This window comes from Dasypus novemcinctus, chromosome 8, assembly GCF_030445035.2.
Source record: "Dasypus novemcinctus isolate mDasNov1 chromosome 8, mDasNov1.1.hap2, whole genome shotgun sequence".
Classification (NCBI taxonomy): domain Eukaryota; kingdom Metazoa; phylum Chordata; class Mammalia; order Cingulata; family Dasypodidae; genus Dasypus; species Dasypus novemcinctus.
Genome location: NC_080680.1, coordinates 93,756,420 through 93,773,159, shown reverse-complemented (window position 1 = coordinate 93,773,159; position 16,740 = coordinate 93,756,420). Strand labels below are relative to the sequence as shown.

Sequence of the window (16,740 nt, the reverse complement as noted above, 5' to 3'; positions counted from 1 at the left end):
TCCCCCTTCTGCTTTTTAATTTTAGTATTTCTTTATGTATTCAGATATAATCCTCTGTCAGTTTTTTATATAGTAACTAATCCCAGCTTGTGACTTGTCTTTTCATTATCCAAACGGTATCCTTAAACGAACAAAAGTTCATAATTTTAATATATTCAAATTTATGAGATATTTCCTTTATAGAATACATATTTTGGATCATCTTTAAATAAATAACTCTTCTCCAAGGTCATAGAGATTATTCTATTTGCCCCTAAAGGTTTTTAAATTTTGCCTTTCACATTTAAGTTTTAAATCCATTTGGAATTCATTTTTACATATGGTGTAAAATAGGACTTGTCTCCCTCCCCCCACCCAATTATAAGGAAAAACCAATTATCATAAAATCCATCCTTCAACATGGAGTCTACATTGCCACCTCTGTCATATATCAAAAGCCCATATATATATGTGGTCAGTTTCTGAGCACTCTACTCTGTTTCATCAGTCTTGTTATAAATCCCTACACTACTACTAGTATTTTAACTATTGTAATTTTATAAAAATTCTGATATCTGCTAAGGTGAGCTTCTATAACTGGTGCTTTTTCTTCATGTATGTCTTGGCTATTCCTTTGGCTTTTCCATATTAATTTAATTTTTTAATTTTTTAAAGTTTTTTTTAAGATTTATTTATTTTATTTATTTCTCTCCCCTTTCCTCCCCACCCCAGTTGTCTGTTCTCTGTGTCTATCTGCCACGTCCTCTTTGTCCGCTTCTGTTGTTGTCAGTGGCATGGGAATCTGTGTTTCTTTTTGTTGTGTCATCTTGTTGTGTCAGTTCTCCGTGTGTGCAGCACCATTCCTGGGCAGGCTGCATCCTCTTTCGTGCTGGGCAGTTCTCCTTACGGGGCGCACCCCCTGTGCATGGGGCTCCCCACACGGGGGACACCCCTGCGTGGCAAAGCACTCCCTGCGTGCATCAGCACTGCGCATGGGCCAGCACCACCTGGGTCAGGGCGGCCCGGGGTTTGAACCGCAGACCTCCCATGTGGTAGATGGACACCCCAACCACTGGGCTAAGTCTGCCGCCTCCATATTAATTTTAGTATCAGTTTGTCAAGTATTTTCTGAAAAACCCTGTTGGGATTCTGAATGGAATTGTATTTATTCTATAGATCATTGTGGATTGAAATGACATCTTCAAATATTAGCATGGTCATGATTTTTCTTCATCTTTTCGTGATCATGATTTTTTCTTTTTTCTTTTTTTTTTTTAAAGATTTATTTATTTTTTAAAATTTATTTCTTTCCCCTCTGCCCCCCCGCCCGGGCCCAGTTGTCTGCTCTCTGTGTCCATTTGCTGTGTGTTCTTCTGTGACCGCTTCTATCCTTATCAGCAGCACTGGGAATCTGTGTTTCTTTTTGTTGCGTCATCTTGTTGTGTCAGCTCTCTGTGTGTGTGCCATTCTTGGGAAGGCTGCACTTTCTTCCATACTGGGCGGCTCGCCTTATGGGGTGGACTCCTTGCGTGTGGGGCTCCCCTACGCGGGGGACACCCCTGTGTGGCACAGCACTCCTTGCGCGTATCAGCACCATTCGTGGGCCAGCTCCACATGGGTCAAGGAGGCCTGGAGTTTGAACCTCGGACTTCCCATGTGGTAGATGGATGCCCTATTCATTGGGCCAAGTCCCCTTCCCAATTTTTTCTTTTAATATGCTCATGTGGCAAGTTATTTTTAATAGATTTTCTAGAATTATCAACCTTACATTTATGGAATAAATTCAAGATGGTTATAATGAATTGTATTTTTCATACATTTGCTATTGTTATGTTTAAGACTTTTATGTATAAGTCAATGAGTGAGACTGATAATTTTTCTTTCTTGGACTGTCTTATGCAGTTGAATGCTAAGGTTATACAAGCATCACAAGAAAAATTAGGGTGTATTTCCCCTATTTCTAGTCTCTCAAGGAGTTTGTCTAAGATTAAAATGATTTGTTCCATGACGTTTGATAAAACATACCTATAAAACCACTTGAGTGTTTTATCTGGGAAACATATTTTAAGTTTGATTCAATTTCTATAAACTGAAAGACCTATTCAATTTTCTATTTTTTTTATGAGTCAGTTTTGATAAATTATATTTTTTCACCCATTTCACCTAAGTTTTTCAATGCTGGCATAAAGTTGATAGTAGTATATTCTTTAATCTTTGCTGCATCTACTCTTTGTGCTGTAGATTTATTCCTTTATGGCATTTTAGTTTAGGGAAGGAACAGAAATAACTTTATGTGTTTAAACCATTACATTTATCCAAACAAAATCATACAGAAGATACATTCTTCTTTACCTATAAGATGGAGGTTATAACAGAACCTACCATACACTGTTATAGTGAAGTTTAAATGACTTAATAAATGCAAGTACTTAGGACAGTGGTACATATTATGGGCTCAAAAATGGCATGATCATATTATAGAGAATTCAGTTCCACCTGAGATAACATCCTGTTTTTCTGCAACTGGGGTTTTTTCTCCAAAGCAATAGTAACTAGTTGTGGACTAGATTCTTTCAATTAAACTCTTATTCCATTTAGCCCCATGAAGGTACAATGATAAATCTGGTTGGCAATACTCTCATTCTGAAACTCAGTCTGGGTGTTCATGCCCTGAGACTATGAATTGCATTGATAGGTTAAAATAAAATGCAAAATAAAGCAAGAGCTCTATTTAAGCTGTTTCTCCCTTGAGGGCAAGAGCCATACTTTGTCACCTCCTTTATGCTATGAACCTAGCACATATTAGGCAATAAAGAATTGAGTTCTCAAAAAGCAAACAATAACCAAAGAAATAAAATAATGATGCTATGGTGGAAACCACAAAGAAAACTCTAATAGTCTCACAAAGTTTTCACTGCTAGGAGCCTTATAGTCATAGGTAAATATACAACCAATTGCATACATAGGGCCTTCATTTGGGAAATTCTCTATATAAGAAAGTCTTTCTCCTCTTTCTAATTGAGAGGTGCTTTTAGGCATTCTATTGTGAGCCTATTTCTGCATGTTAAGTTTTACTGCAAGAGGAAAAAAAATAGATACTGGTTTTTAAATATTTAAACTACATACTAAATTATTTAGGGGGAAGTATATTGATGCTTGCAATTTAATTTGAAATGCATTAAAAATAACAGTCTGATGGATGCAACAAGGGATGGATCGATGGACAAATACGTGATAAAGCATAATAAAATGTTAATATTTGAATCTCGATGGAAGTATATGGGTGTTCACTGTCAAATGCTTTCAACTTTCTCTAACATTTGAGAATTTTCATAATATTGGGGAAAATATTAACTCCTAGACACAGCAAGTAAAAAAACAAAAATAAAATGAGTATGGAAAATAATTATAATATATATATAGTAAAATTTGTTACACTATGTAAAGAGTTCATTCCAATTTAAAACAACCCCAAAACCACTATGAGATAAATGGGAAAAATATTAACAAAATACAAATAGGAAATAAATTCAAGGAAAAATATTCATAGCTACCTCTAATCAGAGAAATTAAAATGAAAGCAAACCAGAATACCATTTTATACCTACTTTATTAGCTAAATTAAAATACATATGCATAGACACACACAATGCTGTCAAGGCCGCAGAGAAATGGTTCACTCATATATAGGCAGCAGCAGTCACTACACATAACCACAGCCTATTTAAATGGGAAGCAATGTGGCAGCACAAAAGTCATAGTGTTCGTCAAAGCCCTTTGACCTGGTGGTCCCGCTCCTAAGAATATGAAATACGTCAGTCAAAAGAAGCTGAAAGATGTTCACTGCAGTATTTTCTATTGAAGGAATAAAATATGAACAACCTAAATGGCCATCAAAAGAAGAAAGATTTGGTAAATGATGCCATACCAGTATAATGGAACATAAAAGACATTAAAAATAACAATAATGGAAGGTTGTGTGGAAATACACAAAATGCTTATAACACATGATTAAGTGGAAAATCATAACTGATCATGAGAGTATCAGGATAAAAGACATGTGCATTGTCACTGTGTGAAAGTGACATATTAGCACACGAGGGCCTTGTGACTCATTTTTTTCTGTAAAATCTTCAATATTGCCAATACACCTTTCAATTAAAATAAAATAATTTAAAAGCATGTCTCACAGATTGTCTACTCACAGTGCTGAGTTTGCTGCAAATGATGAGTATTCGGCGTTCGTACAGCATACTGGCATACAGATGTAACATATTATTTACATCCACAGCCACAAAATATTCTGTCAAATTTCTCTAGGAGAAAGAAGAAGGGAAGGTTTGTGGTTTATTTTGTTTGTTCTTATTACAAACTAGTATCTAATAAAATAAAGAGAAACAGAAAATAACCAAAAAGTATACTCTTCTCTCCCTGTCTTATTCTTTTTACCTGGGAGACCAAATCTCACTCATGTACAAAGTCATAAAATACACAGTTGCAAAAGACATTAGAGGTCAAATAGTCTGCACAATTACATCTTTGTGTGGTGGTTACAGTTTATAACATGAGGTCATAAGCAGCACTACATTTGCTCTTCCTAACAGTTCTGTAAGATAAGCAAGACAGGAATTCTGCAATCTTACAAATGAGGAAAGCAAGGACTTAAGAGATATTTGCCAACATCGAACAGTCTAATAAGCGATGACGACAGTTCAGCTCTTGACCCCTGATGCTAGAACTTTCCCAAAGTACTATGCTGTATGTCTAAGCAAAAGTACCCAAGGACCAAAATGCTCTGGCACAGAGCCTGTTTCTGTCCAAAAGATCCCCTCGTGAAGGCCTGGCATGCTCCTCTCCTATCACCACTGCTGGTGTCCCCCTCCTCCACAGTTTACATTCCCTAAAATGGCTCAGCTGAAATTAAAACAATTTCAAAGATATTTTCAAAGTTATACAATTTCCAGATATTTCCCTCAAAAAGCAACAACAACAAAAACGAGCTGTGACAAAGCAGTGATTTAACTAGCCTTTTTCTCTAGCCTGGGCTTCATTTTTTAAATTAGGACTATAGATTGGCACTCTTCAGATTTCAGAAAAAATGTAATGTATATAATTTCTACACCTCTTTTTATACCCACCTGACTTTAATAATACACATGTATATGCTAATTTCTTCAATGTTACAGGTTTTCAAAGCCATACAATACAATCCTCTGAAAGTAATGGGGGTTGGGGAGGGAAGGAATGCTATTTCCAGCAGTTGTAGTTTATAATGATTAAAGATCTATAACCTACAAATTCAAGTTAAACCAAGTGGATTTTAAATGCAAAATAGCACAAACTACTTTTCAACAATATTATGGGTTAGGAATAAAAATAGGCATTTATCTTATGATTCATGATTGTGTGACTGGATTATCAGGTTAACTGCTGACCTTTAAAAATCAAGAGCATGTGACTCAGTAGCCCCTTATTACTGATTGCCTACTAAGTGCCAGGTACTGTACCAGGTATTTGCATATGTAATCTTATACAATCCTCACAAAAGTCAAAAGAGGTACTATTTCTTCTAATACAGAGAATAAGAAATTAAGTTTCAGAAAAGTTCGGTAACTGATGAAGTCAGAATTTGGACTCAGATCTGACTCCACGGCCTGATATGACATCACACAGCACTGTCCCTCTATAATGTATAATGTATAAGGCTTTATGTATATTATTTTATCTTATCTGGAAACCATGCCTTGAACTAGGTATTATCCCTATAGACAGATGAGAAAATGGAGCCACAGGGAAGTGAAGTAATTTGATGGAAAAGTCATACAGAAAATGGTTAAGGTGGGATTCAAGCTTGGCAGGTCTGCTCTTTTCCTTCTCTTTTTTAAAGAAGATTTATTTTATTTACTTCTCTCCCTATCCCCATCCCCCCTCCACTGTCTGCTCTGTGTCCATTTGCTGTATGTTCTTCTGTGTCGCTTGCATTCCTGTCAGGCGGCACCAGGAATCTGTGTCTCTTTTTGTTTTGTCATCTTGCTGTATCAGCTCTCCGTATGTGTGGCGCCACTCCTAGGTGGGCTGCGTTTTTCGCGCAGGGTGGCTCTCCTTGTGAGGAGCACTCCTTGTGCATGGGGCACCCCTACAGGGGGGGCATCTCTGCATGGCACAGCACTCCTTGCATGTGGCAGCACTGAGCATGGGCCAGCTCACCACACAGGCCAGGAGTACTTGGGTATTGAACCCTGGACCTCCTATATGGTAGGTGAACGCTCTATCAGTTGAGCCACATCCGCTTCCCTGCTCTTTTCTTTATACCATTCAAAATGGTAGGTAAAAATCATATTCAGAAAAAAATATATAGCAGAGAAACAAAGCAGGATCAAAGTATGCCTAAAGAAAGAGAAAAAAATTTTTTAAAATTATAGCTACCCTACTTATTGAGTAATCCTGTATGTCAGGCAATATAGAGGTTTATCTGTGTTATTCTAATATGCTCAATGACCCCGGAAGATAGGCATTATCATCTCCACTTTATAGATGGGGAAACTGAGGTTCAGTATGGTTAAATAGTATTCCAAAGGTCACCCAGCTAGAAAGGGCAGAGCCAAGTTTCAACACCAGGTCTTCTGAAACTAGAATTCATGCTCTAACCATTATACAAACTTGCCTTTTAATGAATTAGATGAAAAACAAAACAAAAAGTGAAAAGCAGTCTGAATTAGCCAACAAGCACATCTCTTACCGGGCGGACTGAGGAGCGCTGAGCTAATGATGTCAGGATGGGGTTTGCTCTGAAGACAGTGACATGGCAGAGCTCTTGCAAACAAAAATATAAGCCCTCAGCTGAGCATTTCAGTAAAAGCTTAACTGCTGATGAATTACATGAATTTTTCTTTCAGGAGAGGATGGAAGTAAAAAGAAAATAGAAATGAGGAGCTTAAAGAAGGCCAGAAAGCCCATTAGCACTTTTGACAGATCCAAAGATAACTCTGAAGCCACCAAAATGCGGCCTCAAGAGTCTGCCAAGAAGCTTCACGCTGGGTAGAAATATGTTACACAGCTTGCCATCCAAATAGGGAGACACAGCGTCAGAGACAAATTCTGTGCCTTATTTTGGTGGGGAGAAAGGAAAAAAAAAAAGCACAAGGATACTTTTGAGGATGGGGAAAGGAACATCTCTGAAATAAAATATCTTGGTTAAGGCATAGCCCCCATATCTAGTCAGGTTCTGGGGGACTCAGGGGCTTATTCCAAAGACTCTGCACAGGTATGTTAAAAATATATAACATTTAGCCAAATTCTTTCTAAACTGTCATGTACTTTTTTTTGGTATTTCTCATCCCATCTGTGCTGATTACCAAGATATTTGTGTCTAAACAGAAGCTGTCTTTCTTATCTGCTTCCTCCCCTGCCTCTTTCCTTCTGGGATGCCACCCGCCTGAGCGGGTGGGAGTGGGTGGGAGCAGCAACAGCCCTGGGGACCTCACTCAGTCGTGGGTGCACCTGTGTGGTAAGAGAAGGACCTTGGGAGCAGCTGTAGGGAGCACATGCAGTTCCTACCAAGCCTCGGCTCAGAAGACCATTTGGTGAGAAGTGTTCTCACCCCCTCCCTCCAAGCATCCAGTAGCTTGAGCCACACCAATCCTCAGTTTCTCAGACCTGCCCTGTCTTTTCACATCCCCAGGTCTTTACTCCTCCTGTTTCCCCTGCCTAGAATGCTTTTCTCTTCCTATCCATTTACCTTTCAAGACCCAGCTCAAATGTCACCTCTTCTGGAAGGCTTCCCTGACTCCCTATAAATCAATCTTTCCTTTGTGTTTCCACAGAAATTTGTCTTATTCTGACTCAGTTATAAGTTTTTTTCCTTTGGGTAAAATTATATATCCAATCGTCTAACAGTTGGATGCAAGAATAAATTAATGACTGGAGGAAGGAACTGGCTGACAACTTCACTTCTTTTCCTTAGCTCAAGGGTGAGCAGGGTGATATAATCGGAAATGCACTAGCCTGGAAGAGGGATAAAGTGGCATTTGAGGAAGAAGATAGCATTTGACTTCAGCCAACTTGGGTCTGAATCCAATGAAGTCATCAATTACTTAGTAATGCTAAAGTGTCCACAGAGAAAGAAGTGACACTGGAGACTATACAGAGGCAAGTAAAACAGCTGGCTATGTAGCTTTTTAAGGTATCTGTGGCTATATATTAAAAATGCAAATAAATAGGTGGTTTGTTTATCAGGTCACTGTGGGGGACTCTACACAAAAGCAGGTGGTCATTTCACAAGCAGGTAAAATCATATTCTTAGATTCTCAGGGAGAAGGGAGAAGAAGAGAAGGCTTCCATGGATGTTATACTGGGTTGAGAGAACAGCAAGGGGAGCAGATGTGGCTCAAGTGGTTGAGTGCCTGCTTCCCACAGGAGAGGTCTGGGGTTCAGTCCCTGGTGCCTCCTAAAAATAAACAACAACAACAAACAAACAAAAAGCAAATAAATAAAAAAATCAACTCAGGGGAATCATTGTGGCTCAGTGATTGAGTGCCGACTTCACACATATGAGGTCCTGGGTTTAATCCCTGGCCCCGGTACCTCAAAAAAAAAAAAAAAGTACAGCTAGGACATATTGTTAGCTTATATGTATAAAAGACACAAGTCTCTGCCACACTGTCATAGCACCTTGCTCCAGTGGCACTAAGTCCTCAACCTCCCATTTCTGTCTTCTATAATTAGGACATCAACATATACTTGTTATCTCTAATGATATGTTTAGCACAGAACTGGGAGGTGGGATTACAAAGGTAAATAAAACATGATCTCCACTTTCCAGAAGCTTAGTCTGAGGGTAGAGGTGGGGACACCAGATGCAGAAACCCAGTTGCAGTTTTATGATCTAGGCTGGCTCAGGGGTTGGCCAAGAAGGAAAGATCAATCTGCTCGATTGGTATGGAAGGAGGGGCTGGGGAAGACTTGACAAAGAAGACATTTGGTCGGGGCCTCCCAATAGGGTTTCAATCCGTGGATAGGGGGAGAAGGGTATTCTAGGCAGAGGCAAAGGCCAGGAGGCAAGAGGAGCTAGATGCAGGTCAGTGGAGTGAAGGGTAAGGTGCAGGGCAGGTGGCTGGAGTTCAGATATACTGTGGGGGCCTAGACTTTACCCCAAGGTAACAGGAAGTTGCTGAAGGATCATGACATGGTTCATATTTGTGGTTCAGGAAAATCTTTCCAGAGGCTCTGTGCAGGAGAGACAGGAGAGGGACAGGACAATCAATTAATAAGTCATTGTCTTAGTCCTCAAAAGAAATGACTAAAATAAACTAGGCGCAAGCTTTGGAAATAGATATGAGAAATATCTTTACAATAGAATCAGAAGACTTGACAATGATACAGACCTAGGGGGTGAGGGAGGAAGAACATCTGATGACCCCAGACTTCCAGGTTACTGTCTACCACACTTGCCCACTTGTCCAAACAGGTTTTTAAAAGCAGGTTTCATTTATTTAATAAAGGATAAAACCTCCATCTTAGAAACCATCATTCCCACCAAACATGGTGTCACCTGGTCTGAGGCCTAGTACGCTGGATTATCATGCCACCACAGCCAAGCCTAAGAAATCACTTTCTTCTTTTCCTGCCAATTCCTTTTCTGTGCGACTTACGGGCTAGGGGAAAAAAAAACAAAACCTTGCTTAGAGGGACTATTTCCCAGTGTCCATGCTCAAAAGTTCCCAGCTTTCTTCATGCCAGTATGTTTTGAGGCTTAAGGACAGTGCTTTTCTATTCATAGATTTTAAGCACTATGTCAGTTACAAACACAGTTATAAGCCCAGGAGCATTCCCTACTAACCTAATATTTATTACAAGCCCACTCAGTAGGACTGTGTAGCAGGGATACAAATCTAATCACCATCCCACCTGTAAAGGGCTCAAAACTGAGGACGATCTCTGGTCAACAGGCAAACAACAGACTGGAAGTTGAGTTTCACTGTGCACAAGCTTATTAGATTCTCTAGATCTGTTTCTCATCTTCTCAAAGAAATCACAGTGAAGGTTCCTTCTAGCTCTAACTCTCTGGGTTCTAAATCCATACAAGAGGAAGGAAATGGCACCTGATAATACCCCATTCCCCCAAGAGAAGCCTCATAATGGCTACTCCCTCCGGGTTGTCCCTGCCTGGCTCCTCCAGTCCAGGTGGCTGGGGAATTCAGACTCACTGTGATCCAAGCCTGGGGTTATGTAGCAGGTGGGAGTGGGTATGGGTGTGGTGATGGGGGGTTGGAATGGGCTGGGGATGGGAGGGGATAGAGTGGGGCTTAGTGAGAAAGCGTCTTAGGTTCAGTACCTTAGGGAAATGAGATAATCCCCAAACCAAAGAACGGACTCTAAGCTGGGTACTCCTTGGAGCCCTCAAAACAGATGCTAGTCCGCCCCACTGTCTGTCATTTTATTAGTCTTTGTGACTTTCAGCTTCATAACCGGTAAAGATGATAAAGACCTACTGTACTGTGTCTGGAGGAGGCTTCCAATGGCAAAAGGCTTTGTTTTCTTAATGGGTTTTGTTTTCTGAAATGACTCCTGTTCAGATTACTTTACCACAATGGAAATCTTTAAAACCTTCAACTAATTTTTTTTTTTTTAATTTAGGATATCTCAGTTGTATACGGTTCTTAAAAGGGAATTATAAAGTTGGATTCTACAAATAATCTGTCTGAGAAAGAATCCATGACTTCAAATAAGCAATCAAAACCAGAAAAGTATATTACAGGAAAGAAAGCAGAGTTTACCCAGAGGTCAACTTTCATCCCTATGTGAATGGAAAAGCTATTATAACAATAAACAATTAGCTGACATCTCTTGAGAGCAACAATGGAATTCTCTATAATCTCAGTAGTTGATAATAGGTCTTATACTACCAACTCAACTTGTTTATTTTTAAAAGTCAGGATGAGTTCATAAATCTTTTCCATATCATGGAGCATCTTTTGACAAAGTGGAATCTGGGCAATGTTATGTGTAACTGTCCATTCTAAATGCTTTCCTCGCATCATTAACCACTTGGTATGACACCAGTCAGATAATTAAGACAGGTTTGTTTAATATTCCAAATGAAGTTCTATATGATTATCCATTAATCAAAAATAAACTTCAAAACCTGGCCTCTAAAAAAAAAATCACTCATACTACCAGTTTACAATGTAATTATTACTACATATCTGTTCATGATCATGGCTTTTTAAAAAAATGCAGGTCAGCTGTTTAAGATTTATAAAGATTTATGCTCATTTAATTATTGCCTGCATAAAATTCACTCCTGCGAGTGTTATCCTGATAAAGAAAATGCTGATGAGCAATTACATAGTGATACTTTTTCAGTAAAAAAGAAGAAAATAGTTTTACAAAGAAATTGTGGGAATAATGAGAATTAACTTCAACACGGATCTGAAAGTGGAAAGAATTAATTTTCTAAAGTTTGCTTTTCATTAATGTCTTGTCGATACACTGGCCTGAAAGCAAAGTGAAAAGAACTGCTATTTTCCTTCTCCTAGGAGCAACTGCATTGCTAATTCATTCATTTGGCTATACATTCTATAAATATCTATTGAACATCTACTATGTTCTTGGCACAGTGCTAATTATAGAGATGGAGTAATGAAAAAAATACTGATCCCTATCCTTATGGAAGGAGAGATGACATTAAACAATGTCACAAAATTAATGATATAATTTGCATTTGTGATGAGTAATTTTTACAAAGGATATAGAGAGCTAGTGAAGTTACAGGTCCAGAACCCAGCACCATCTCAGTGCTGGAATCAGACCCACCTGGGTGTGAATCCCGGCTTGAGCATTTCTTGTTTGGGTGATGAGGGCAAGTTACTTCACTTCCCTGGACATAATTTCTCATAAGGAAAGGGAGGGCAACGGTCATACCATGAGGTTGATATGAAGATTTCACGACATAATATGCCTGGTACACAGTGGATGTTCAAAAAGTATTAGCTCCTTTCTCTTTTTCATTAACCATTCTCTGAAGCTGTCCAGAAGAACACAATTATGTGGTGGCAGAATAAAGTTCCATATCTCAAGGTCCTTTTACTGCTAATCACAAACACCATGATGTGCTCTCACCATTTCCATTCATTTCTAAAGATTTACAAACAACCTTTTAACCAGTTCTGCACAGGTTAACCCTCAACTCTCCATTCTCTACCCTCATTCTATTATCTGGTAAACCTATGTTCTAATTATTAATTTCATGAGTTTACATAATATATTTACTTCATGACAGCACAATCATATAATATTTATCCTTTTGTGTCTGGCTCCTGTTATTTTTTGTTCCTTTTAAAGTTGTTTTACTCTGACTTTTTTTGTGGGGGGGGAGATGGCATCAGAAAGGAGAAAAGATAAACGTGTATGTTTAATCCATCATAAATTACTGGAAATAAGTTTTATCTATGATTTCCCTTCTGATAGGCATTTAGATTATTTCTAATGTTTTGTTATTATAAATACTATTATAATAAAAATTATTGCCTTGGTTAGGTTCATCTTTTTAATTTTTATTTTAAGGACCAAGAACCTTCTATATTATAGGTACTAGAGCTCTGGACTCCATTCCCTGCACCAGTCCCAGGATTAAGAAATTCTTGGTGTCGGGCTTGCTAAGAAACTTTTGTGGCCAAATAGACAATGTATAGAATTTTAGGAAAATCGAAAGAGGAATAGGGGTAAAAAAAAAAAAAAAAAAAAGGACCATTTAAAACAGTATCTAGGGGCATCCGGCATAGTACTTGGAACATTACATTTAATATTTCATTTGTTCCTCACACGTTCTCTTTACTAGGTAAGGATACTGAGGCTCTGAGAGTGTAACTAACTAGCCCAAGGGCCCAGAGTGGTAGAGTCCAGGGTCTGGTTGTCTCCAACTAATGTTATTTCCACTATAGCAGACTCTCTGGTATTAACCCCATGGTTACTACTTGTTTCAATTTGCAATGCAGCAATTTAGTCATTTTAAATTAATCCTTGAAAAATCACCAAGAGATTAAAATGCAAATTTCAACATGGCTAGAATTTAACAGTGATTCTATGTCAAAAACCACACAAATTGGTCCTAGGAAAGTTCAGATTCTCCTTAGAGGAATCACTTCCCTGCTTCATTTAATATCTGAGATGTAAAAAATAATTTCTTTTCTTTTTTCCTCATGAATATAAAAAGCCAACTCTGGAGAGGTAGGGAGTATAGTGAAAACTCTACTCTTTGGTTCCTTACAAACCTGGGCTGCCATACCCTACTTAAAGCAGATCCTGGGCTGGTAACCTCAGGTCTGTGAGCTCTGGACACCTCATATGTAAAACAGGGTCATCATCGAAAGCTCACAGAGTGCTTGTTAGTATTAAAACGGGATCATGTGTGTAAGGAGACTGGCAGATTATTATTCCTACTTAAAAACAAGTAAGGCCAGCCTTTTACTGGTTTGCAAAGGATGGTTTAGGGGACAATGGGTTATACACAAGGAATTGGTACATTAGTGCCAAAAAATCAGAGGGAATATAAATCTTAAAAATGGGTGAGGGAGGGGTGGTATACAGTAAAGAGAAGAATTAGAGATGGGGTTACTTAGAGACAGTTTTTGTTTTCTTTTCAACTATTTCTAATCTTAGTAATTGTGGTTTGTAAAAATTTACAAATTATCAGAACTTTCAGGTTCTTTACATTTAAGTTCTTAAGGGATTCTTGGTCCTTAAAATAAAAATTAAGAAATTAAAAAGATGAACCTAACCAAGGCAATAATTTTTATTATAATAGTATTTATAATAACAAAACATTAGAAATAATCTAAATGCCTATCAGAAAGGAAATCATAGATAAAACTTATTTCCAGTAATTTATGATGGATTAAACATACACGTTTATCTTTTCTCCTTTCTGATGTCATCTCCCCCCCCACAAAAAAAGTCAGAGTAAAACAACTTTAAAAGGAACAAAAAATAACAGGAGCCAGACACAAAAGGATAAATATTTTATGATTGTGCTGTCATGAAGTAAATATATTATATAAACTCATGGAATTAATAATTAGAACATAGGTTTACCAGATAATAGAATGAGGGTAGAGAATGGAGAGTTGAGGGTTAACCTGTGCAGAACTGGTTAAAAGGTTGTTTGTAAATCTTTAGAAATGAATGGAAATGGTGAGAGCACATCATGGTGTTTGTGATTAGCAGAGCTATTATACCGGTATGACAGTGGATGACAGGGAAAGTCTAAGGACATATATATTACCAAAAAAAAAAAAAAAGCTAAAAAATGTAATATGGGCCTGTAAAACACAGTGAAACCTCAAGTAAAATACAAATATGGGTGATATTGCATATATAAGACTGTTTTACAAAATATAAATGCAAATATACGAGAAAGAAGGAAACAGAATAACAGCTATGTATGGAAGGGGAAGCATAGAGAGACTGAGAAGTGTGATGAGTTTTATGATGAGTTTTGTTTGTTTGGTTTTTGTTTATTATTATTATTACTGGAATAATGAAAATGCTCTAAAAATGACTGAAGTGATGAATGCGCAACTATGTGATTCTACTGAATACAAATGATAGTTCACTTTGGATGGATTTATGCTTTATTAATATGTCTCAATAAAACTTATTTGTTAAAAAAATTTTTAGAAGCCAGAAGGCAGATATACTAAAGTAGTGGTTCTCAACCTAAAGTCATTTTGTCCCTCAGAGGGCACTGGCAATGTCTGGAAACAATTTTGGTTCTCACAGCTAGTTGAAGGTTTGTTTCTGTGTGTATGTGTATCTACTACTGTCATCTAGTGGGTAGAGGCCAGGGATGCTGCTAAACATCTTATACATCTTACAGTGCACAGGACAGCCCTGCACAACAAAGAATTTGCTGTCCCAGACTGTCGATAGTCAATTAGTGCTAAGGTTGAGAAACTAAAGGTGACTGAGTTGGCAGACAAGAAAAAGCTGAAACCTAAGGCTAGGATGGTGAACAGTGCAACAAACATCAAGCCTTGCTTATATGACAGAATTTCAAAAAGGCTCAGGAATTGGATACACCAAGAACCTCTGAAGGCTAGAGGAAAGATATAAATAAAATAGGGGGTAAAATGGTAAAGACAAGTAAGTTTATATGGCTAAGAGTCTTCAAAAAAGAGTCGAGAGGTCATCAGAGGGGTTGCGGCTTAAGCATGCCCCATCAGGATCCCAGAGACAGTCAAAGCTGATACAACCCTAGGTACTGGTGCTCCTAAGGGCTATGGAGACACACAGATTCTACAGTCATGGCGGTTGGCTCTGGAGTTCAGTGCCTTGTCAGTGGGCCCTACTTTGGAATTTGTGTTCCTGAGTGTGATGGTGTTAGACTCAGACGTGATCTTTCTACGCACGCCTCTTCTGTCACTTTTACTGAACCTGTGATTGGTGCTGGGGTTGGTGTATACTCAGAAGACTTGAATCTCTAGATTGGCCATGTGCCAGCTGGGCCCTGAGCCTCAGCAGAGTTGCAACTCCTACTCTCCAGTTCATTGGACTTACCCAAGTTAGCTAACAGGGAGGTGAAGATGGTTGACCACCACATCAGGGAACTGAGAGTGCCTACACCTCCAAGCAGGAGAATCACATCCACCAACCATGTGGGATCTAAGCCCCCTCTCAATTTAGAGGTGGAGTGGACATAACCATCCCAGGGTCCACTGGATGGAGGAATAAAATATGGATTAGACTGGACTTACTGGTATTCTACTATAGAACTATTGTGACTAGTAATGGAAGAAACTGTAGCACTGATGAGGAGAAAGTGGCCACGGTAGTTGCTGAGGGCAGGGACAGGGAAGAAGAGTTGTGATGTGGGGGCATTTTCGGGACTTCAAGTTGTCCTAAATGATATTGCAGGGACAGATGATGGACATTATATATCCTGCCATAACCCACTGAATGTACTGGGGGAGAGTGTAAACTACAATGTAAGCTATATCAATGCAGTGCAGCAGCGCTCCAAAATGTATTCACCAAATGCAATGGATGTGCCACAATGATGAAAGAGGTTGTTGATGGGGGAGCAGTGTGTTGGGGTGGGGTATGTGGGAACCTCTTATATTTTTTAATGTAACATTTTTTGTGATCTATGTATCTTCAAAAAAATACAATAAAAAATAAAGGATTAAAAAAAAATAGGAGTAATTCAATCCTACCCCAGCTCACTCAACTAGTCAACTGGTCTTCCTGCACACCTCCAGAAGAATGAATATTTACTTTCTAGAGGGACAGAAACAGAGAGACTTGGGGACACCAGGAATAGCTGTGAACAGGGGATTAAACATTAAACTGGAAACTGGGGAATTCAATGAAAGTATGCATAGTAAATGCTGAAATCCCATAATCACCATATCCTGTCCCCCCGCCACAAACTCAGCTTCCAGAATATTGGTAATAAAGCTAACACTCCCCAGGTAAGAGACTGAAAGATTCATTCCTGAGCAAACTGACTAGTCCAAAAGAAAAGATTCTAATACCAGCATTGAGAACTCCCTGCCCCACCTCAAACAGTCTGATCCATCACCTACAATAAAGCTCATCAAGAGGAAAGTACCATTCATAAACACAGAGCTTCCGATTAGTATTTGAGTACCTCACTTTTAAATGTGACTGGGCAGTCAGTTGAGGAAAGTATCTACTGTAAGACATAGATCAAAACAAACAGAGGAAAGCTGAGGAAAAAGACAATACAGGGAAAAGGACCAT

General features: G+C 38.5%; 1 protein-coding gene across 5 annotated transcripts in view; it reads right to left on the bottom strand.

The window, feature by feature from the left end:
• Positions 1–16,740, bottom strand: part of DENND1A (DENN domain containing 1A) — a 615,092-nt gene that overhangs the window by 286,846 nt on the left and 311,506 nt on the right. For all 5 annotated transcript variants that reach the window (XM_058302406.2, XM_058302408.2, XM_058302405.2 and 2 more), the window contains exon 9: positions 4,185–4,295. In XM_058302406.2, the coding sequence (XP_058158389.1) occupies positions 4,185–4,295 (111 nt within the window). The remainder of the gene's footprint in view (positions 1–4,184; positions 4,296–16,740) is intronic.